This window comes from Macrobrachium rosenbergii, chromosome 42 (genome assembly GCF_040412425.1).
Source record: "Macrobrachium rosenbergii isolate ZJJX-2024 chromosome 42, ASM4041242v1, whole genome shotgun sequence".
Taxonomy (NCBI): Eukaryota; Metazoa; Arthropoda; class Malacostraca; order Decapoda; family Palaemonidae; genus Macrobrachium; species Macrobrachium rosenbergii.
The window spans coordinates 34,362,880-34,386,310 of NC_089782.1; the positions used below are offsets into that span (position 1 = coordinate 34,362,880).

General features: G+C 36.4%; 1 protein-coding gene across 1 annotated transcript in view; it reads right to left on the reverse strand.

Annotated features, from left to right (window-relative positions):
• The window catches only part of LOC136828225 (PDF receptor-like), a 38,506-nt gene that overhangs the window by 13,807 nt on the left and 1,268 nt on the right, over positions 1-23,431 (reverse strand). The window contains exons 2-3 of the mRNA XM_067086068.1: positions 6,864-7,470; positions 2,840-2,947 (exon numbers count right to left, since the gene is read on the reverse strand). Of these exons, the coding sequence (XP_066942169.1) occupies positions 2,840-2,947; positions 6,864-6,927 (172 nt within the window). The 5' untranslated portion in view covers positions 6,928-7,470. The remainder of the gene's footprint in view (positions 1-2,839; positions 2,948-6,863; positions 7,471-23,431) is intronic.

The following is a 23,431-nucleotide window of genomic DNA, read 5'->3' on the forward strand; positions in this document are numbered from 1 at the left end:
GGAGGGCAGGGGACATTGGTAAGAGGTCTTGGTATCTGCAGGTAACTGGACGTCGCTAACCTCAATATTTTTTTAGAAATGAGGTCAGGGTATGATTGGATGATAGGTTCCTCTTTTTTATCGAGCAGTTTCTCCAGTCTTAGGGCTCTATTTAACTTTGGAGTGGAGGGCTCTATTTAACCTTGAAGTGGAGGACTCTATTTAACCTTGAAGTGGAGGGTCCTATTTAACCTTGAAGTGGAGGGGTCCTATTTAACGTTGAAGTGGAGGGCTCTATTTAACGTTGAAGGGGAGGGCGCTATTTAACCTTGAAGGGGAGGGCTCTATTTAACTTTAAAGTGGAGGGCTCTACCTAACTTGAAGTGGAGGCCTCTATTCAACTTAAAGCGAAGGACTCTGACGTGAAGTGGAGGGCTCTGTTTAACTTGAAGTGGAGGGCTCTATTTAACCTTTAAGTGGAGGGCTCTATTTAACTTGAAGTGAAGGGCTCTATTCAACTTGAAGTAGAGGGCTCTATTCAACTTTGAAGTGGAGGGCTCTATTTAACCTCTAAGTGGAAGGCTCTATTTAACTTGAAGTGGAGGGCTCTATCTAACTTTAATTGGAGGGCTCTATTTAAGTTGAAGTGGAGGACTCTATCTAAGTTGAAGAGGATGGCTTGACGTGGATGGTTCCATTTAACTTGAAGTAGAGGGATCTGTTTAACTTGAAGTGGAGGGCTCTAATGAACTTGAAGTGGAGTGCTCTACCTAACTTGAAGTGGACGGCTCTATTGAGTTTGAAGTGGAAGGCTCTATTTAACTTGAAGTGGAAAGCTCTGTTCAACTAGAAGTGGAGGACCCTATTCAACTTGAAGTGGAGGGCTCTATTCAACTTGAAGTTGACACTAACCTGTCGATCTTAACCTAACCCACTCTGGGGTGTCACGTCCTACCTAACCTGGCTAAGGTATCGTGTCATAACTAACCTGTCTAAGTCCCCGCTTCCTGCTCGACCTATTTTACACCATATCCTGCCTATAACCTGCCCTAGGGCACCATGATCCTGCGTAGGGTTAAGCCACTTCCTGCCATAACTGACCCTTGAATTAGCCTCATACTTTTTGTCCAGACTTATCAAGAACACTTACCAGTATCTAGTCTTAAGGGCAAAATTCTGTGGCAACGTCATACTTGTGAGACAAACACAAAAAAGAATAAAACTTCAAATTCAGCGACAGTATTCCCTTCATGAAATCTATTATGCAGATGCGTGATTAGAGTTCTCATGTTTCCCTTCCAAAACGCCAAAATCATTTTCTTTTATTCCAAGAGGCTTCTGGATGCACGAGAATAAGACGCTGATGTATTAGGTAATATATCAAATACGGTCAGCTTTAATTCTAGTACAACAGTATATCCTCTATTAATCTTACCTATTCTGATATTGCCCACCGTCATTCCAGCTCAAAGTACATCTCTGATAACACTAATTTACTCAGACATAATTTTATGGCATTTAAAAAGGGTTTGAGAATACTCCCACTATATTTTAGGATTTGAATGACAGAACCAGTGATGTCGGCATTAAAAATGGGACGAAATATCCCAGACCTGTATAGGAGTATGGTAATCTCATAACCTCGGAATTTTACCTTCCCTGGAGTACAACTGACAGAACTTGAAGTCCACCACTCGATTTATTGGTGTTTTTGGGTACGATTTCCACTGTAGTCCCCTGTAAATCTGAATAGGGCATTATTAAATGAAGAATTTCTCCCCTCCCGATGAAGATCTGGAACTGGGGTCAGAGGAAAACTGAATTCAGCCTTTCAACCACTACACAAATATTTAATTTCAACCACTACACAAATATTTAATTCCTTAAAACTGCCACAACTGAGTTCTCCACAGCACACTTCTCGTGAGGACAAACCATCATAAAAATTTTGCTCTTTTAAATGCCGTTTTTTTATACCTCTGTGCAAGGCTCGTACACACCCCCCTCCACAAAATAAAATTCATGGAATAAAATGTTTTTTGACGCGCCTGGAGAGAAACAAACCAGAATTCTATTGGAAATCCCCCCAGAGAATATTCCATGAAATGATTTTTTTTTTTTTTTCGCACATTCAAATCTTTCCTCATTCTGCGGTATGTTTTACGTACGCTGATATTCATTTGGACGAACTCTGCACCGTCAGCAAATCGCTCACCAGGTACAGGATGGTGATATTTTAATGATTTTGTGAAAATTGTGAAGATATGTTATTAGATGATACAAGGCCCCTTCTCTGGTATATCATCTGAAGTGATGTATTTTATTAACTTAAAATATATCATCTTACTATCGTTTGATTTACTTATTCTGAAATACTATCACAGCGATGAATATGAATTTAAACGAACATACACATACTTGAATATATATATATATATATATATATATATATATATATATATATATATATATATATATATATATATAAAATATATATATATATATATATATATATATATATATATATATATATATATATATATATGCACACACACTACAGCTCCTGAACTGAGGATGACATATATATATATATATATATATATATATATATATATATATATATATATATATATATATATATATATATATATATATATATATATATATATATACATACATACATGCATACACACATACATGCACATACACACACAAACATCAGCACCCCACAAATACTTCCGCCCCAGAATAAAGGACGAAACTTTAAATCTCCCAAAATATCAGCAGCTTCTTTAACCTACACAAACTGTATAAAAAAATATATATACAGATATTTATATTATTTATTACTTAAACTTACGAGATGGATCCACTCCCTTGAGAGGCGGGCAGGGAAGCCTCGACACCATTGCTGGGGCTGTTGGAGGCCAACAGAGAATCTTATCCCAAGTGGCGTTGCACCACCCTTCTGTCAGAAAGAGAGAGGAAAACATAATGTTTACCATTTCGCATCTCTCGCGTTCAAACGTAAATTAATTAGATAAAAATTTGGTTCGGAAAAAAAATTTGCATATCTAAGTTAAAAATTTTGTTTGAATTTTTTTTTTATGTCATTTCTACGTAAGACAGTCAACATAATGTTTACTATTTCGCAGCTCTCACGTCCACAGATAACTTAATTAGATTAATGTTTTGTTTGATAATTTTTGTCTTTTTGCTTTTTTACGTAAATCAGTCAACATAATGTTTAACATTTTGCATCTCTCACATACACAGGTAAATTAATTTTAAACAAATTTTTTAATCAAAAAGTTTTTATTTTTTTTTTTATTTCTGCATTTCTACGTAAGACAGTCAACATAATGTTTTAGACATTTCGCTTCTCTCACATTCACAGCTAAATCAATTAGAAAAAAAAATCTGATTTTTGTCTTTTTTGCATGTGTACGTAAGACAGTCAAAAATGCTTCTTAAGTTGAATTTGTGTGAGATATTCATTGAGCTGTCAGGGGAGAGTTGATGTTTAGTTGTTAATTTTTTTTAACTTTTCAAGTATACAAAGTAATGTTTTGAAAGATATAACAGTGAACTGACATGTGACAAATATTTTTGTTTTGAATACATAATCATTTGTTAACAAAAACACAAATTATTTTCTTTATTTTAAAAGTAAAATAGTGGGCAGTTCATTTCCAATGTTCAATTTACATGAAATGAATATTATGTATTTTTTTATTGGAGGTGGTTCCTAACAGTAAAAAAATTGAATTCTGACTATTTCCTCAATTCTGATCCAGAGAGCAAATCAAAGATCCAACCTTTAAAGTAACATGTGGTATTCTCCTGCTTTTGATTTTGAAAGAATTGATGTCAAGCGCCCAAAAACTTCCCACTTTAGAATTTATTATTGTTAGCATCACCCAAAAAGTAGAATCACTCAGTTCGAACACTGTTGAAAGGTCATTCACAAACAAAGTAGCATTTCACGATATGGAAATTCCAGATGTGAAATAAGTAAAAAAATAAGAACAATTAACAAGTAAGAGAATATTAATTTACAAAAATGTAGAGCAACAGTCACAAGAGGAGGAGCAATATCTATATATGGAGTAATAATGAAGTGTTATCTATTTAGAATTATCGTAGTCAGATCAGAAGTGCTGGAATATTTAGAGGTTAGAAGTACAGTAGAACAGTAATTTCTGTCTGAGGAGAAAGAGACATTATCATTATGGTGATGTGTTTATATAACACTCCCCCCCCCCATCCCCTCTGCCTTATTGAACTGATAACTGGTAGTCTTAAACGATACAATGATAAACGTACAGATTTATCAAAGTGGTCATGGATTTGATTTCAGCGCCTGTTGCGTAATACCAGATCTAATGAATATTCTCGGATGTACACTTCGGGAGCATTTTCCCTCACAAGGGATCCACCACCCTTAGCCAAGCTGCCCTTTACAGTAGGATATGGTGGGCTTGCGTCCTAAACAGGTACCAGATTTTATGGTACCAGTGTCCATACTGTACCACATAAGCGACCACTAGTTATGCTGAACTAAGTAACTATATATATATATATATATATATATATATATATATATATATATATATATATATATTATTTATTTATTTATTTATATACATATACACACATACACAAATATATTATATATATATATATATATATATATATATATATAGAGAGAGAGAGAGAGAGAGAGAGAGAGAGAGAGAGAGAGAGAGAGAGAGAGAGAGAATGAATGAATGAAGAAAAACTGTCTGACAAAAAAAATAACAATGTTTCTGATGCATTGAAATCAGAAGAATGGACGAGAAAACAGATTACCGAAATTTTAAACTGGAAGCCATCCTGGAAAAGCATCAAGAATAAGCTGGAACTTGGGGACTTAATCGTTTCCTCTGGTGATAATAATATCCATTATCTTCGCTGGCTGGACACAAGTAAGCTCCATAAGCTGAGAGAGCTTTCCTGTTAATGAGCTCGACTCAGGCAAGATGCGGACGGCAGCAGTCAGGATGGAGATTATATAATCATTATCATGAATGCTGCTTCCTAATTATTCATTATAAGGAACCCTCTTCCATGAGAATTTGAACGGCTTATCAGCGAGACACCAGGTCAAGGTTATGTCCTAATCAGTGACCCATCGTCTGAGCGGATTTAGTGATGTCCTGTAATGAGTGGTTTCAGGTGAAATTTGCTTCTTATTATTAGTCAAACATTATTTTGAAACCAACTGAAAAGATTTTGATTTTCCAAAGTATCCATACAATAGAATGTTGTATGTGGTATTCGCTTAACTCAGTAGATGCGTGTTTGACTCAGAGGCCATTAGAGACGCTCATGGTTTGCTTAGATAAAGCAGGGTATACTTGATTTGTCCATGTGGTACATTGCAGACTAAGAAGGTACGTAATTATTTTGCCTAAGAATTTACCTAATTTCTCAGTGTCTGTTAGATTTACTCAAAGGGCACTCGATTTGTTCAGGGGAGACCTGATTGGGGAAAACATCGAGAACTTGTTTAGATTTACTCAAAGGGCACTCGATTTGTTCAAGGGAAACCTGATGGTGGGAGAACACCGAGAACTTGTCTAGATTTACTCAAAGGGCACTCGATTTGTTCAGGGGAGACCTGATGGGGGAAAACATCGAGAACTTATTTAGATTTACTCAAAGGGCACTCGATTTGTTCAGGGGAGACCTGATGGGGGAAAACATCGAGAACTTATTTAGATTTACTCAAAGGGCACTCGATTTGTTCAGGGAGACCTGATGGGGAAAACATCGAGAACTTGTTTAGATTTACTCAAAGGGCACTCGATTTGTTCAGGGAGACCTGATGGGGAAAACATCGAGAACTTGTTTAGATTTACTCAGAGGGCACTCGATTTATTCAGGGGAGACCTGATGGGGGGAAAACATCGAGATCTTGTTTAGATTTACTCAAAGGGCACTCGATTTGTTCAGGGGAGACCTGATGGGGGGAAAACATCGAGAACTTGTTTAGATTTACTCAAAGGGCACTCGATTTGTTCAGGGGAGACCTGATGGGGAAAACATCGAGAACTTGTTTAGATTTACTCAGAGGGCACTCGATTTATTCAGGGGAGACCTGATGGGGGGAAAACATCGAGATCTTGTTTAGATTTACTCAAAGGGCACTCGATTTGTTCAGGGAGACCTGATGGGGAAAACATCGAGAACTTGTTTAGATTTACTCAAAGGGCACTCGATTTGTTCAGGGGAGACCTGATGGGGAAAACATCGAGAACTTGTTTAGATTTACTCAAAGGGCACTCGATTTGTTCAGGGGAGACCTGATGGGGGGAAAACATCGAGAACTTGTCTAGATTTACTCAAAGGGCACTCGATTTGTTCAGGGGAGACCTGATGGGGGGAAAACATCGAGAACTTGTTTAGATTTACTCAAAGGGCACTGGGGAGACCTGATGGGGGGAAAACATCGAGATCTTGTTTAGATTTACTCAAAGGGCACTCGATTTGTTCAGGGGAGACCTGATGGGGAAAACATCGAGAACTTGTTTAGATATACTCGAAGGGCACTCGATTTGTTCAGGGGAGACCTGATGGGGGAAAACGTCGAGAACTTGTTTAGATTTACTCAGGGGCACTCGATTTGTTCAGGGGAGACCTGATTGGGAAAACGTCGAGAACTTGTTTAGATTTACTCAAAAGGGCACTCGATTTGTTCAGGGGAGACCTGATGGGGGAAAACGTCGAGAACTTGTTTAGATTTACTCAAAGGGCACTCGATTTGTTCAGGGGAGACCTGATGGGGGGAAAACATCGAGAACTTGTTCCCTAACCAAGCAAAATGAAAATGTCTTCCTTACCTTGAGCTTGGTCGTGGTAAAAATTGACGCATTGTTCCATGCTGGAAAACTCCCAGGCCCTCATGCCGATGCACCCACAGGGGAGAGGATTGACGGAACAGACGATCCACGCAGGAAGGGAGTAGTGTCAGCTGAGGAAGCTTCGAAACTGGGCAGGGGTGGGGTGGGAATATGGACTGATCAATTTGAGCTTGGGATTTAAAATGAACTCTCTCTCTCTCTCTCTCTCTCTCTCTCTCTCTCTATGATTTGACTTTGCTTGACATGGTAGCAGTTATTTTATACAAAAATTGAATTTTTAGATTATTGTATCTTGAAGAAGGAACCTCAGCTCTAGAGAATTCTAGTCTCTAAATGTCACCTGTGGCAAAAGTAGTTAGACATGAATCAGATTTTATGAATCAGCAAACTGAAGGGAGTTACAACCAGACTGGTTCTTTCCGTGGATGTCATGAAAACGAGTATCTTTTTCAAGTACCGACGAAATCGAGAGAGTAACGAGAGTCATGATAGGCCGTTTGGGAATTCATTTCTCTTTTATGGGAGATGAAGAGAGGAGGTCATGATTGCAACAGGAGATCCGACCGAGGTTACTGAGAGATTGACCCTGAAACAGAAAAAAAAATAGAGCAGTGTTAGTAGAGGAATGAAAAAATTAGGAGGTCCACATTATCAAGACTTATATTAATTTATTTCACCTGTTGTGAAGAACGATTAACTTGGGTTGAAATATGAATAGTGAAGCTTGGATCTCCAAATTGTATTAAGAATTCTTGTTAATCATGTACATGACAGTGATTAATAAACTTGCAAAGATATGTTTAAGAAAACACACACACACACACACACACATATATATATATATATATATATATATATATATATATATATATATATATATATATATATATATATATATATATGTGTGTGTGTGTGTGTGTGTGTGTGTGTGTGTGTATATATGTATATATGTTTGTATGTACATGTATATAATATATATATATACATACATACATTAAACCCCCAACCCTCTTCACTTTTTATATCCCATTTGACTCAGACAAAGACAGGAACTAATAACAGATACAATACGCCAGTTGTCCTAAATGTCTGCAAGCACCGGCCCATGACCGAGTCACTTTGGCAAGCACTCAGTCCCCCGATGCAAGCAAGTCAACAAGCAATATTCATTGAAAAGCTGCTGCTTGCTTGAGTGCAAGCAAGAGAGAGAGCGCTTCTGAAGGTTCTACGAGACTGAGATTTGAGTTGTGGAAAATTTTGCCTTTTCTTGACTGATTAATTCTGTGGCCAAGGAATTCGTGATAATAATAATAATAATAATAATTATTATTATTATTATTATTATTATTATTATTATTATTATTATTATTATTATTTGAAGGGAGGAGACCCTCTTTCAAGCATGTCTTGTTAAAGAGAATGGCAGCATCTGTGGAATTGATTTTATATGAGGTCTTTTCAATTCACCAGGGCTGATATTTTTCCTAATAACTGGCCGGTGTTCATAGTCCTGATAACGAAGGTAATGGCTTTTTAAATAAAGTTAATGTTATTGCAAATGGGAAGTTAAAAAAGGCGCGTAATAGCCGTAGAGTTCGAAGACTTCCAAAGCTCAGCATCTGGAAACCAGGGTTTTGGGAGTCCTTGAACTCCACGGCTACCACACGCCATTTTTAACTTCTACTCCTGACTTTAGCTCTCTTGTTCTCAACCTGGGGGGGCGCCTCCCTAGAGGGGGGGAGTCAGCAATTTCCAGGGGAGGCGCGAGCCCTAGGGAAAAATGAAAAATTCTCTAATGACATTCGTTATTCTCTTAACAAGAGTGAGGAAGAAATATTTAGAAGTTTATGACAAAATGCAAACGTATCGCCTTGTAACGCTAGTTTCCCAAAGTCTACTACTCTAATTAGACTCGTTGATCTTCCCATGTTTTGTAATTGTTCACCTCCCTCCCTATCCATCGAAACCCCATCTCTTTCTCTTTTTTAATTCTTTAAATCTGAGAGGGAATTTTACTCATAGATGCAAGGGGGGCGTGGAGGGAATGACCAACTCTTAGAGGGGGCGCGGCAATAAAAAGGTTAAGAACCACTGGGTTAGCTAAGACGTCACTTGCATGATTGACGAAAGTGCACTCAAGTCTACTGAATGAGAGAGAGAGAGAGAGAGAGAGAGAAAGGAAAGATAATAAGATATAATAGAATAAATGCATAACAACATTATTACATCAACCCCATGGCTATGATTTATTGTGCAATTAAATTGAAAATACAACAATTCCGTGTATCTTGTCAGGTCAGTTGGGCTTCTGGTCCAAGTTCACTTAAACCCATTCTCCTTCGTCTTCTTCCTTTCTTATTTTCTTGTTTTCTTGCTTCCTTCGGCTCTTTTAAGACAATGGAATAAAGTTCACGTTCCACGGGCCATTGATTTTAAAATAGAGAGCAAAGTTCAACGGGAGACGGTGAGGTCCGAATTCATATTGCTGTTAATGAGAATAAGAATTTGGGTTTCATTCTCCCATGAGAGAGTCTCCATATTGTTTTTGGTGACAGTGTTATTATTATTATTATTATTATTATTATTATTATTATTATTATTATTATTATTATTATTACTGATAATTGTGTTTTTGCGAATTTCGATTCTATTCTCCCTCGAGTTTCCATATGGTCATTCACATTAATATTATTAATATTATTATTATTATTATTATTATTATTATTATTAAACTATTATTATTATTTTATTATTATTATTATTATTGTTATTATTATTATTATTATTATTATTATTATTATTATTATTATTATTATTATTATTATTACTGTAAACTGATAATTGTGTTTTTGTCAAATTTCGATTTTATTCCCCAAAAGTTTCCATATGTTCATTCACATTATTATTATTATTATTATTATTATTATTATTATTATTATTATTATTATTATTATTATTATTATTATTTTATTATTATTATTGATAATCATGTCTATTCAAATTTGGGGTTCATTCTCCCACACGAGTCTCCATTCCCATTATTATTATTATTATTATTATTATTATTATTATTATTATTATTATTATTAAATAAAATTTCACAAATCTGGCTCTTATTCCCCCATGAGCGAATACCCCACAACTCTCATTCACATTATTGAATAACAAACAACGGGATTATTTCCAGTCCATTCTTCCCTCAGCGTCGAAACCTTTATAGCCAGAATGTCTCTCCCGGGACTTGTCTGAAACTGTCTCTCAGCTGGGCTTGAGAAAATGAAATTTTCCCATTATGTCGAATGGAATCTTTCCCCACCCCCAAAATCTCCCCGTCCCCGAAACTGACTGACAAGGATATATAACGCTGAGATCAACAAAAAGATTAAAGAAGTTTGGTAAAGCTGTGTGTAACTTGCGTATTTATTTACTTTTATGAAGGCAGACATGTTCTTGAGGTGTATTTCAATGTGGTGCTTTAGTATATAGATATATATATATATATATATATATATATATATATATATATATATATATATATATATATATATATATATATATATATATATATATATATATATATATATATATATATATATGTGTGTGTGTGTGTGTGTGTGTGTGTGTGTGTGTGTGTGTGTGTGTGTGTACGGTATATATGATTTGTGTGTTTGAATTTTGCCCCTTTTACACACGTGAATGCTTTATACTCACAAATGTCATTTATCACCGAATTCACTATGCTTTGGGAATAATTTACACCCAGTGGGAATTATAAATAATAGGGTGCATCTGGCCCGGCTTGGACTCGAACCTGGGCCTTCCAAACTCTTTGGGAGCTTGAATTTTAAGTCAGCTGCCTCTTTGGTGGGTTTGTTCCTTATGAATAGGGTTTATCTTCTAAATAATAATAATAATAATAATTATTATTATTATTATTATTATTATTATTATTATTATTATTATTATTATAGTAATAATAATAAAAATAATCATCATCAGAAGTCTACAAAATTATTGGATGTTTCTCTCACTGTTTTGTGGAAATTATCGGATATTTCTCTCACTTATTCGTGAATATTATCGTTTCTCTCAGTTTTTTGTGAAAATTATCCGATATTTCTCTCACTATTTTGTGAGAACTATCGGATATTTCTCGCACTGTTTTGTGAAAATTATCGGATATTTCTCTCACTATTTTGTGAGAACTATCGACTGTTTCTCTCACTATTTTGTGAAAATTATCTATTTCTGTCGCCGTATTACAAAAGAGTAAAAATTGTCATCTTTATTTGAAAAAGATTTCATATTTCTGTTATTGCTTTCTGAATAGGATCAAATGTTTCTCTCGCCGTATATTTGTCTCAGCTTATTGTAGAGGACTGAATATATCTGTCGTCGGTTTTGGAAAAGGATGGAATTTTTCTCTCGTAGTTTATTGCAAAGGATTCAATATATGTAAAAGGAATACAATATTTCTCTCAGAGTTCATCGTATAGGATTGAATGTGTTTGGGAGTGTGAAATATATTCTCTCGAATGTGAGAAAGAATTGAATGGTTCTGCCATCGGAAATTGAAAATATAAGATCATTCTCTTGGGATTTATTGTAAAGGATTGCTCATTTCTGTCATCGGTATTGGGAAATATGAAATCGTTCTGTCATCGGTACGAGAAAAGAACAAGATGTTTCTCTCATAGTTTATGGTAGAGGATTCAGTATTCCTCCCATCCTTATTTAAAAGGAACAAAATATTTCCCTCGCACCTTATGGTAAAGGATTTTAATGTTCCCGTCACCGGTATTGGAAAAGTACAAAACATTTCTTTCGTAGATATTTCCAGCAGGGCACATTCTGTTGGTGTTGTTGTTGTTGTTGTTGTTGCAATGCACTGCTGTTGTTGTGCCAAGCCACCTTTGATCTGCCCGAAACAACTCTTGCATCCTTTGAGACTGTAAAATCCTCTTGGCAGTAAGATGGAAGCTGATGGCGGTGCCTGTTCAATAAAGGCTTCAATGAAACCCTTCTCTCTCTCTCTCTCTCTCTCTCTCTCTCTCTCTCTCTCTCTCTCTCTCTCTCTCTCTCTCTCTCTCTCATGTGGTTTCCTGTTCCCACCTACCTGGGGATTTACCTTTGCCCTGTCGTGATTCATTAGTTATTCTCAATCTGTTTCCCACTTTTTCCCAGTGCGGGGATTCAAAAATTCTGTGCAAGAATGTCTGTCTTCTAGGGATGATATTTGTGAATGTTTTAAATGTTTAAAGTAGATGATTATGATAATAATAATAATAATAATAATAATAATAATAATAATAATAATAAATAAAATGTTAATCTTTTCCAGTTTTTAAAAGTAAATAATAATAATATTAATTAATTGTGAATGTTTAAACATTTTCAAATAATAATAATAATAATAATAATAATAATAATAATAATTACTTGTGAATGTTTAAAAATTTTCAAATACATAATAATAATGATAATAATAATAATAAAATAATAATAATAATAATAATAATAATAATAATAATAATAATTACTTGTGAATGTTTAAAAATTTTCAAATAATAATAATAATAATAATAATAATAAATATAAAAGAGCAACAAAGATAGTGTCGTATCTTAGTCGTTTTTAATCTACTGCTATATCTGTGTCTGAACGTCTCTGAATTGTTTTAAAACTACAGGAAGAAACTGTCACGTGACCACTCACCACTGAACATTCACCTCTCTATATACTTCAGCACCTCAACTCGCCTGCCACTTAACCAAAATAACTTTGTGTTCAACAGAGGGAAAGTTTGTTTTCCTGAGATAGCACCTTTTGCAAAAACAAGTGGAAAACCTAAGCTTTTGAATTTATCAGTTAACTAGAGACTCATCAAAGCAACTCGCTTGGTTCGTTTTATGTTACGTTACTCGAAAGTCAAAGTGTGCTTCTCTTGTTAATTTTACGTGAGAAAAGAGTTTGCCACATTAAACTAATTTTTCTTGAACTTCTTTTGAAGCTTCACAAAAGATGTTTGCTCCCCCATATTGAAATGTCATATTATATCGCAAAGTCTCCCACACAGCAGTCCTCTGTCAAATGTGGTGACGCACTGTCCTGCAACTTCTGCACCTCCAGTGTATTTCGTCACTGAATCTGTTTAATACGTTCGCAGACGCTGCTCAATGCTGAATTGAACTCACTCCCGCTGGGATGTAATAACCGCGGAATAACAATGAACCTCTGTTACGTAATATGGTCCTAATCAGTTCTCCAGCAACTAATCAGTACCTGCCGTAGGTATGCTGATGAATTTAACATAGTTTGCAACTATGTTAATACCCAGTACAAGTCGTTTCAGACATGCCACGACTATTCCTCGGGAACCACTGTAAGGAATTTGTATAAAAAAAATCACGTAACAAATGTTATTAGACAAAGATTTGCCTCCAGTCACCAAGAAACCAAAATTCTGCTCCATGCCTCCAGCTGTCGCAGCGTCTATGGATGCTACCTTTGGGCAAATTGACCTGAGACACTGAGACGTATTGCTGTTGTTCACGGTGACACTCTGAGTCGCTCTACAAACACAAGTCGCTACTGAGAAACAGCAGCAATCTTCTTATTCCAGACGACTTCAACGGCGAAGAAGCGAGAGGATCTGAGTTGTGGAGAGACGGGATAATGAGGCTTCTGTTTCTCCCAGGGACGGTTTTTTCTGTTTCCCGTGGACGGGTTTTTCTGTTTCCCAGGGACGGTTTTTTCTCTTTTGTAGGGACGGTTTTTCTGTTGCCCAGGGACGGTTTTTTCCGTTTACCAGGGACGGTTTTTTCTGTTTTCCAGGGACGGTTTTTTCTGTTTCCCAGAGACGGTTTTGTCTGTTTCCCATGGACAATTTGATTTGTTTCCCAGGGACGGTTTTTTCCTGTTTACCAGGGATGGTTTTTTGTTTCCCAGGGACGGTTTGATTTGTTTAACAGGGACGGTTTTTTCTGTTTTCCAGGGACGGCTTTTTCTCTTTTGCAGAGACAGGTTTTGTTTCCCAGGGATGGTTTTTTGTTTCCCTGGGACGGTTTTTTCTGTTTCCCAAGTTTTTTCCCCCAGGACAGTTTTTTCTGTTTCTGGATGGTTTTTTTCTGTTTCGGGGCGGTTTTTTCTGGTTTTTTTTTGCAGGGACGGTTTTTGGTGTTTACTAGGACAGGGATGGTTTTTTTTCTGTTTCCCAGGGGCGGTTTTTTCTGTTTCCCAGGGACGGTTTTTTCTGTTTCCCAGGGACGGTTTTTTCGTGTTTACCAGGGACAGTTTTGTCTGTTTCCCATGGACAATTTGATTTGTTTCAGGGACGGTTTTTTCTGTTTCCAGGGATGGTTTTTTGTTTCCAGGACGGGGATGGTTTTTTTCTGAGACAGGTTTTGTTTCAGGGATGGTTTTTGTTTCGGTTGTTTCCAGGACAGCTTTTTCTGTTTCCCAGGGACGGTTTTTTTTGCAGGGACGGTTTTTTCGTGTTTACCAGGGACAGTTTTGTCTGTTTCCCAGGGACGGTTTTTTCTGTTTCCCAGGGACAATTTTTTTCTGTTTCCCAGGCACGGTTTTTTCTGTTTTCCAGGGGCGGTTTTTTTTGTTTTCCCGGGACGGTTTTTTCTGTTTCCCAGGAACGGGTTTTTTCTGGCTTGCAGGGACAGTTTTTCTGTTTCCCATGGACAGTTTTTCCTGTTTACCATGAACGGCTTTTTTCTCTTTCCCAGGGACGGTTTTTTTTCTGTTTACCAGGAACGATTATTTCTGTTTCCCAGGGACCGGTTTTTTGTTTCCAGGGACAGTTTTTTCTATTTTCCAGGGACGGTTTTTTCTGTTTTCCAGGGACGGGTTTTTCTTCAAAATTATGGGTCACCTGAGATGCTTCTTTATTTTTTCTGTATTTTTTTCGTTATTGTCACCTTTGTAAGTATTCTTAATACTATTCTTTTATATTAATTTGTTATAACCATTTACCCCATTGTAGGTCAGGTCAGGTCAGGTCGTATTTTCAGTGCCGCTTATTTTCTTTATTATTAAATAATAATATAATAACTGGCGTCTCCTACTGAGAATTTAATGCTTAAAATTTCACGCCATTGACACTCGCTGGTTGTCTTGCAACTGACAGCTGGAGTTTGTTGCAAGTTGCAGCCGCTTGCTGAAAAGGCAGGAGTGGTCTCTCTCGTAGCCATTAACCCTAACCTTTTATTTGGCTAGATGGCGGTTGGAATTCGTGTTCCAAATTACAAAAGGCCGAATGAAATTACCGTGTAGGCCTGAGTCATCCATAATTCATCGTATTTCTGAGAGCGTCCATAATTGCTGTTCCGGCCCTGGATAGAATGCCATTGCTCTTTAAAAAAAATAGATAAATAAATAAGCTTTGAAGGATTATATACTTGCTGAATATACTTTACGTCGAGGGGGTTTTTTCCCCAAATTTGTTCTTTATTCAAAATAACGCAGGCATAACCCGATCAGACGCATCGAACATAGAACTGTTTTCGCCCCGGTCGTCTATTTGTCCGAGGTGAATTGATAGCCATTATATGAAGGGTGGTATTAAATGGACATTTCAGTAAATAATAATATCCCCTTTTAGTGGCTTAATCTTCTAATGGCGCATTTCTTGGCCGTTGGCAGAAATGATTCATGTCTCTAAGGGTTTGTTATACCTATACCGCCAAAAAGTGTGTGTGTGACGACGGCAAACCTGAACTTGGCGTTGTTCAGTTCCTGTAGACTATCGACGTTACGCAAAAACAAATTGAATATGGAAAACTACACTAAGTTCTACGCAGCATTATTGCAAAAAATAAAAAAAAAAAAAACATGGGAAGAGTTTGAAATACAGTTTCCATTCATTTTTATTAGTTTTCTGTAAAAGGAAGCTAATGTGCCGGCTTTGTCTGTCCGTCCGCACTTTTTTCTGTCCGCCCTCAGATCTTAAAAACTACTGAGGCTAGAGGGCTGCAAATTGGTATGTTGATCAACCACCATCCAGTCATCAAACATACCAAATTGCAGCCCTCTAGTCTCAATAGTTTTGATTTTATTTAAGGTTAGAGTTATCCATAATCGTGCTTCTGGCAACGGTATGGGATAGGCTACTATCGGGCCGTGGTTAAAGTTTCAGGGGCCGCGGCTCATTCAGCATTATACCGAGACCACCGAAAGATAGATCTATTTTCGCTGGCTTTGATTATACACTGTGGCGGCTGCACAGAAAACTCGATTGTACCGAAGAAACTTCGGCGCATTTTTTTATTTATTTCGTCTCCCCCGCCGTTCCTCCCTCCTCCTCCTCCTCCTCCTCCTCCTCCTGTTAAACCTTCTTTTGGTGATGTTTTCCATTCGCGTTCTCGTGGTCAGAACACTTTTACGTTCGCCCTCCGCTTTGTGGAACTCGCTGATTGAAGGACCTTGTGGAAAGGTAAATTTTGAAGAGAAGAGGAAGAAGAAGAGGAAGCAACTGGGCGAACGTTTATTTCCCTCAAAACTGCTCTCTTTTATTCTGTTCAGCTGAGAAGTTACGTTACTTTCCGAACTTCATGAAATTTCACAGTACTTACTTTTCCTTCTCTTTGGAGAAGTTGTGCCATTTACGTTAAACAGTTCTTAACTGTTTAGTCTGAGGGCCGTTCAAGTTGTTTAGTCTGGAAGCCACTCTAAAAACAAAAGTCATGCTGGCCACCTGTGTGTATTTATGTATATGTGTGCATGTATGTGTGTATATATATATATATATATATATATATATATATATATATATATATATATATATATATATATATATATATATATATATATATATATATAATGTAACACACAACAGACGCCAATTAAACTTGTCTCTGTAGTTACTGATTTTTCAAGAAATATTTCTTCCATTCAGGATAATTGGTAAATCCGATTTTTATGATATAAAAAAGAGAAATATACTTTTACTTATTTTTCTCTAGCGGGCCACTTTCCAAAATCAAACGGGCCACTTCTGGCCCACGGGCAAGTGGTTGGACGTCCCCGATGGAGCGTGTTCATGTGACAGAGTTTTCCTACTTCTTTTTGCAGAGGTCGTGTTGCTTGCATCAAGCACTTATTAACTGTGTTTGTGCTGTTTTGCTCTATCGTATATTTACGCGCGTATATGCAGTCCAGCGTATTAACACGCGTACACACAATCACAATTAAATTCAAGTGTGTAAGACACACAAAAACCTTCGGATAATATTTATTAAGCTTTCGGAGTGTCAACTTCCGTCCAACTTTCTGAAATATGTATGTGGGTATGACTCGCTACCGGGGTCTAAGCGATGACAGGCAGGGCAGCCGATCGAGACTAGACCACGGTCTACCCCAAAGCCAAATCAAGGCCCTTCAAAAAGAAGGCATCGTGCTTACCCCGTACAAATGGGGAAAAAAGCACGTTAAAAGAAGAAGATATGATCTTGTATGGTGATGCGATGACTTTCCAGCAATCTAATCACCGGAGATGAAAAATTGTGCCCTGCGCGAATTTCGAGTGAGCTGATAGATTAATCATTTTCCCTAGGGCTGTTCTTTCGGTAATTGGTCCCTTAGTCAGCAGATCTGATTTGTTTCCCAGAGTCTGACGTTCCTTATCTTGCCGTGCCTTTATTTGGGGACTAAAAGGGAACATTATTGTTATTATTATCGTTTTTGTAAATTTTTAAATTAGAAGACGTTCACATGAAACAAAATTGATAAACGAGGGAAAAAGCAAAGAATCAATTTCAAAATTAAATGAAAAAAATATGCATCGAAGTAGGCTCATTATGTAGTTTACATACATTTATATATATATATATATATATATATATATATATATATATATATATATATATATATATATATATATATATATGTATATATATATATATATATATATATATATATATATATTTTTTTTTGTCCCATACAAACGTGACTTTTTTACGTTCACAAATATTAAGCTGCAAATATCGTTTAATGTCCAGTTCTCTATACCTTGGGAATACCTTACACCCAAAGGAATTATAATTGATAACTGCTTCGTCCCCTATAGGATTCGAACCGTTGCCCGGTTTAGGAACAACGATAAACAGTGACTGTGACCACCCGGCCATCAAGATAATTTTTTTATTTGCTTTTCCCAATGGCCAAGTTGGGCGCATGTTGCTCTACAAAAATTACTTTTATTCTGTTATACCCTTAATTTCTATTTAATCTGCTTTTCGTACTCGTTGTTAAGTGTGAGAATCTTCGTCCGCCACTTAAGAAGCTTATTTCAATCAGTTACAAGGAATATAAGATAAAAAAGATATATCACATTAACACGAACCTATAATAACCACCAGGTCTCGTCAAGTGGTCAGAAATAAAGAAATAAAAAATCTTGCATGTTTGACATCGACCTTAGCAAAGGACTGGTGTCTTCTGGGTGAAATATTGGTTGCTATATACACACGCCAGTGGCTCTCGGGCCTTATTGTGCCTCATAGACCATTTATTTCGTTGCCTCGTAAAGGTTTGTTGTAAGGGTCATTATTGAATGTTTTTTTCCTTTTTAGTTTTCTGTAAAAGTAAACTATTGTGCCGGCTTTGTCTGGCCGTCCGCACTTTTTTCTCTTCGCACTTCTTCTGCCCGCCCTCAGATCTTAAAAACTACTGAGGCTAGAGGGCTACAAATTGGTATGTTGATTGTCCACCCTCCAGTCATCAAACATACCAATTTGCAGCCTTCTAGCCTCAGTAGTTTTTATTTTATTTAAGGTTAAAGCTAGCCATAGTCGTTCTTCTGGCAACGATATAGGCCAGACCACCACCGTGCCGTGGTTAAAGTTTCCTGGGCCGCGGCTCACACAGCATTATACCGAGACCACCGATAGATAGATCTATTTTCGGTGGCCTTGATTATACGCTGTAGCCGCTGTGCAGAAAACTCGATTGCGCCGAAGAAACTTCGACGCAGTATTTACTTGTTTATCAGGCAGTAGGACCAACACTAACGCATAAACTACCATTGTGCGAGATCTGTTAGCCCACGGAAACACTCAAATCATAAAACAAGCAAACCGGAAAATGACCGATGACAAAAGTTTCCACCGCTAATCACCAATTTCATTGGTCAGAATCGATTTTGGAATTGCCCGTTGTCGTCACGTTATTAAAAACAAGATTTGGTAGAGATTGTTCCTGGGTTTATGAATGAATGAATTGCGGACAATGTTCGTTTTGCGTGATATTGAAATTATGCTTTATAGTGTAGGCGCCATAAAATTTCGTGAAAGTCGACAGTATATTTTATCACCTTTTGGAGTTACTCACACTGAAGTAAGCTGATACGTGTACATGAAAAGAACCTGAATATAAACTTAACTAGCAGCCATTTTTCTTCCATTACCGGTGCAAAATGTACCACTCATTGCTTCCACATTGCACTATAACATGTCATAAACAAACGTCGGTAACTTATCACACATCACAAACATGTTGAATACAAGTCAACAGCTTCGTGGTAGTTGTAACCACTGCTTCTTTCGATTCCCAAGCATTTACCAGAAGTTCGTTCTCCATTTACAGTCGGTGACGTGTGTTCAACCTGTTTGTGATATGTATGCGACAAGTTGCCAACATGTGTTTAACTGTTTTGTGATTTGTATGCACTAAGTCGCTGACGTGTGTTGAACCCGTTTGTGATGTGAATGTGATAAGTCTCCGACGTGTGTTTAACCTGTTGGTGATATGTATGTGACAAGTTGACGATGTGTTTTTAACTTGTTTGTGATAAGTCACTGATGTGTATTCAACCTGATTGTGATATGTATGCGATAGGTCGCCAACGTGTGTTCAACCTGTTTCTGACATGCATGCAATAAGTCACTAACATGTGTTTAACCTGTTGGTGATATGTATGCAATAAGTCACCAACATGTGTTTAACCTGTTTGTGACATGTATGCAGTAAGTCACCAGCATGTGTTTAACGTTAACTGTTTGTGATACGTATGCAATAAGTCACTAACATGTGTTTAACCTGTTAGTGTTACGTATGCAGTAAGTCACTAACATGTGTTTAACCTGTTGGTGATACGTATGCAATAAGTCACCAACATGTGTTCAACCTGTTTGTGACATGTATGCAATAAGTCATCAAAATGTGTTCAACCTGTTTGTGACATGTATGCAGTAAGTCACCAACATGTGTTCAACCTGTTTGTGACATGTATGCAACAAGTCACCAACATGTGTTCAACCTGTTTGGGACATGTATGCAGTAAGTCACCAACATGTGTTCAACCTGTTTGTGACATGTATGCAACAAGTCACCAACATGTGTTCAACCTGTTGGTGGCATGTATGCGATAAGTCGCCTCCCTTAAGCTCATTAAAGTGTTGTCGCCCAGGGCCAAACATGCACGGCTTCACTTCGGATGCCAATATTGGCGAAGTTGTCGCAAGACTTTGAGGCAACCTGCTTCAAGGTTCCAGGACAAGGAGCTCGTATTTCTCGCGTATTTTGTGTAAATCAGTTATTTATGAGTTCGATGTATTTCATTACTTCTAAAAGGCACCTTTACAAGGTACTGGTACTCGTAAAGTAGTTGTGATCTTGAAGCCAGCTTCACATTAAGGCGCCATAATATTATTCCCCTGCAGAGCAAGGCAGGAAATTGCTCCAGTTTAGTTTTTTTTTTTTTTTTTTTTGAACAATGTCGGTATTTTTTGTTGTTGCCTTTTTTGTTAACAAGGTCGGTCATTTTTTTTTTCTTTTTTGCTTTTGTGAAGGTCAATAATTTTTTTATAAATATATTTTGTGAAGGTCAATATTTTTTTTTTTGCATTTCTGTGAACAAGGTCAGTAATTTTTTTTACCTTTCTGTGAACAAGGTCAGTAATTTTTTTTTACTTTTCTGTGAACAAGGTCAATAATTTTTTTTTACTTTTTTGTGAACAAGGTCAGTAATTTTTTTTACTTTTTTTGTGAACAAGGTCAGTGATTTTTTTTTTTACTTTTTTGTGAACAAGGTCATGATCTTGTTTTTTACTTTTTTGTGAACAAGGTCAGTGATTTTTTTTTACTTTTTTGTGAACATGGTCGGTTACTTTTTTTTACTTTTTTGTGAACAAGGTCAGCAATTTTTTACTTTTTTGTCAACAAGGTCGGTAATTTTTTGCTTTTGTGAACAAGGTCAGTAAGACTTTTGTTTTTTTTTATGAACAAGGTCGGTTTTTTTTTTTTTTTTTCTTTGTAAATAAGGTCAGTGAGTTTTTTTTTTTACTTTTTTGTGAACAAGGTCAGTAAAACTTTTGTTTTTTTTATGAACAAGGTCTGTTCTTTTGCTATTGTGAACAACGTCAGTAAGTTTTTTAGCTTTTTATGAACAAGGTCGGTTTTTTTTCTTTTGTGAATGAGGTCAGTAAGTTTTTTGTTATTTTTATGAACAAGGTCAGTAAGTTTTTCTTTCCTTTTTTGTGGACAAGGTCATTCTTTCTGTTCTTTGCTTTTTTATGAAAAATAATTTGCTGACACTTAAAAAAAAACAGAAAGATAATGTTTACTTGTCATTAAGGCATTGATAAATTTCAGTGAACTGAAAATGGTGTCTCGTAGAACGCCTTGTATAGCCAAATTCTTTAAAAAAATATAATGAAAAAATGTTCCCAGAAAAACCACACCGAGTTTTGATTTCTCGTATTTTAACAATATACAAATCATTCTATGGTTTCCGTCTTTCTGTTATGTTACTGATTATTTGTTTCATTTTTGATCGCGTGCTCCTAAATTTCTGATTTTCCCTAGCTGCAATCCCTTTCGTTTCTTTTACTGTACCTCCTTTCATATTCTCTTTCTTCCATCTTATTTTCCACCCTCTCCTAACAATTGATTCATATTGCAACTGCGAAGTTTTCCTCCTGTTACACCTTTCAGACCTTTTAATGTCAATTTCCGTTCCAGCGCTGAATGACCTCACATGTCTCAGTGCTTGGCCCTTGGCCTAAATTCTATATTCAGTTCAATTCTAAATTTATAATTATAATGTTGTGGCTCTTTGTTTATGCGACTGCTCGCCTTTGCACCGACTCAAAATGCATTTTAACCAGCTGCCAAAACTATAATAATAATAAATATTTGTGGCTGACGATGGGTCCAGAGTAGAAACCCGAAAGCCTCGTGAGAATAGAGAGAGAGAGAGAGAGAGAGAGAGAGAGAGAGAGAGAGAGAGAGAGAGATGGGTGCTTTTATGAAAATTCCTCCAGTTCATCGTTCGGGTACGATTTCCGAGAGGGAACGCCATTAGTCGAAATGATAATAAACAGCTATGGGAGAGGAGCAGCCTGGACTGAAGTAAGGGGCTGGGAGACGGCTCTGAGAAAACACGAGACATAAAAGCTTGACGTGTTTTTCCTGGAAAATTTTTATTAGATGAATTTTCCACCCATGCTTGTTCTCTTTAAAAAAAAATTCTGTTGTTAGTGCAGTGATACATACATACATATGTATATGTATATGTATATATTGTATATTATATATACATATATGTGCATTATGTATATATATATATATATATATATATATATATATATATATATATATATATATATATATATATATATATATATATATATATATATATATATGTCCCATATATACATATATATGATTTAAGACCTTTTTTTACCCAGTTTAGTTTTGAATTTTTTCAACAGGCTGAGTAAAGTTGAAATCTAGCCATATATCGTCCCAGAGCGTAAATAGGCCCATATAATCAATATGTTTAAACCAGGTCCTGTTTTGAGGTTTAATGGAAAGAAGGATTTCTTTCCATTTTGTTGAAGAAGGGATTTAGGTTTTAAAACATTCAAGGTCAAGGTTCTCCAGCATATCTGCCCTAAAATGGAAGACTGCAGTGTCTGCAAAAATACAAAACTGAGGCAAATGGTAGATACTGCAGTTTTCCCTGGCCTTACTACTGAATTTGCAGATACTGCAAATGGGACCCCCCTAAACAAAGCATTGAAGAATCATTCTGAAACTGCAGTAACTTGTGTATTAGCGTTTCACGAGCCCAGTAGCTGGCACATCTCAGTTTCGAAAGTTTCTCAGATACTGCAGTGTTCCATTCTAGGGCAGATATGTGAAGGAGTACAAGCGGGTTGTCACATTGAAAAATTTAGTGAATTTCACATCACCTTGAAAGTATCAGAGACTTCTGAGTCTAGACATGGGATCATTGTTTACTAACGTTCAGACCGACGGTGTTTTTTCTCTTCTAAGAGGGAAGTGAAAACTTATATTAAAACTTATATGAAAGAGGTCGTTTTCCCCTTAACCTGTATAAAACTGCCGAATTAGTTAACCTGTGGGTAACTAGCAACGTTTGTATTTTATTAGTAATATATATATATATATATATATATATATATATATATATATATATATATATATACATTTATATTAATATATATATATATATATATATATTAATTACAGGACAGCTGTAGTATTGGCAGCCATTTTTTATTAATACATACATA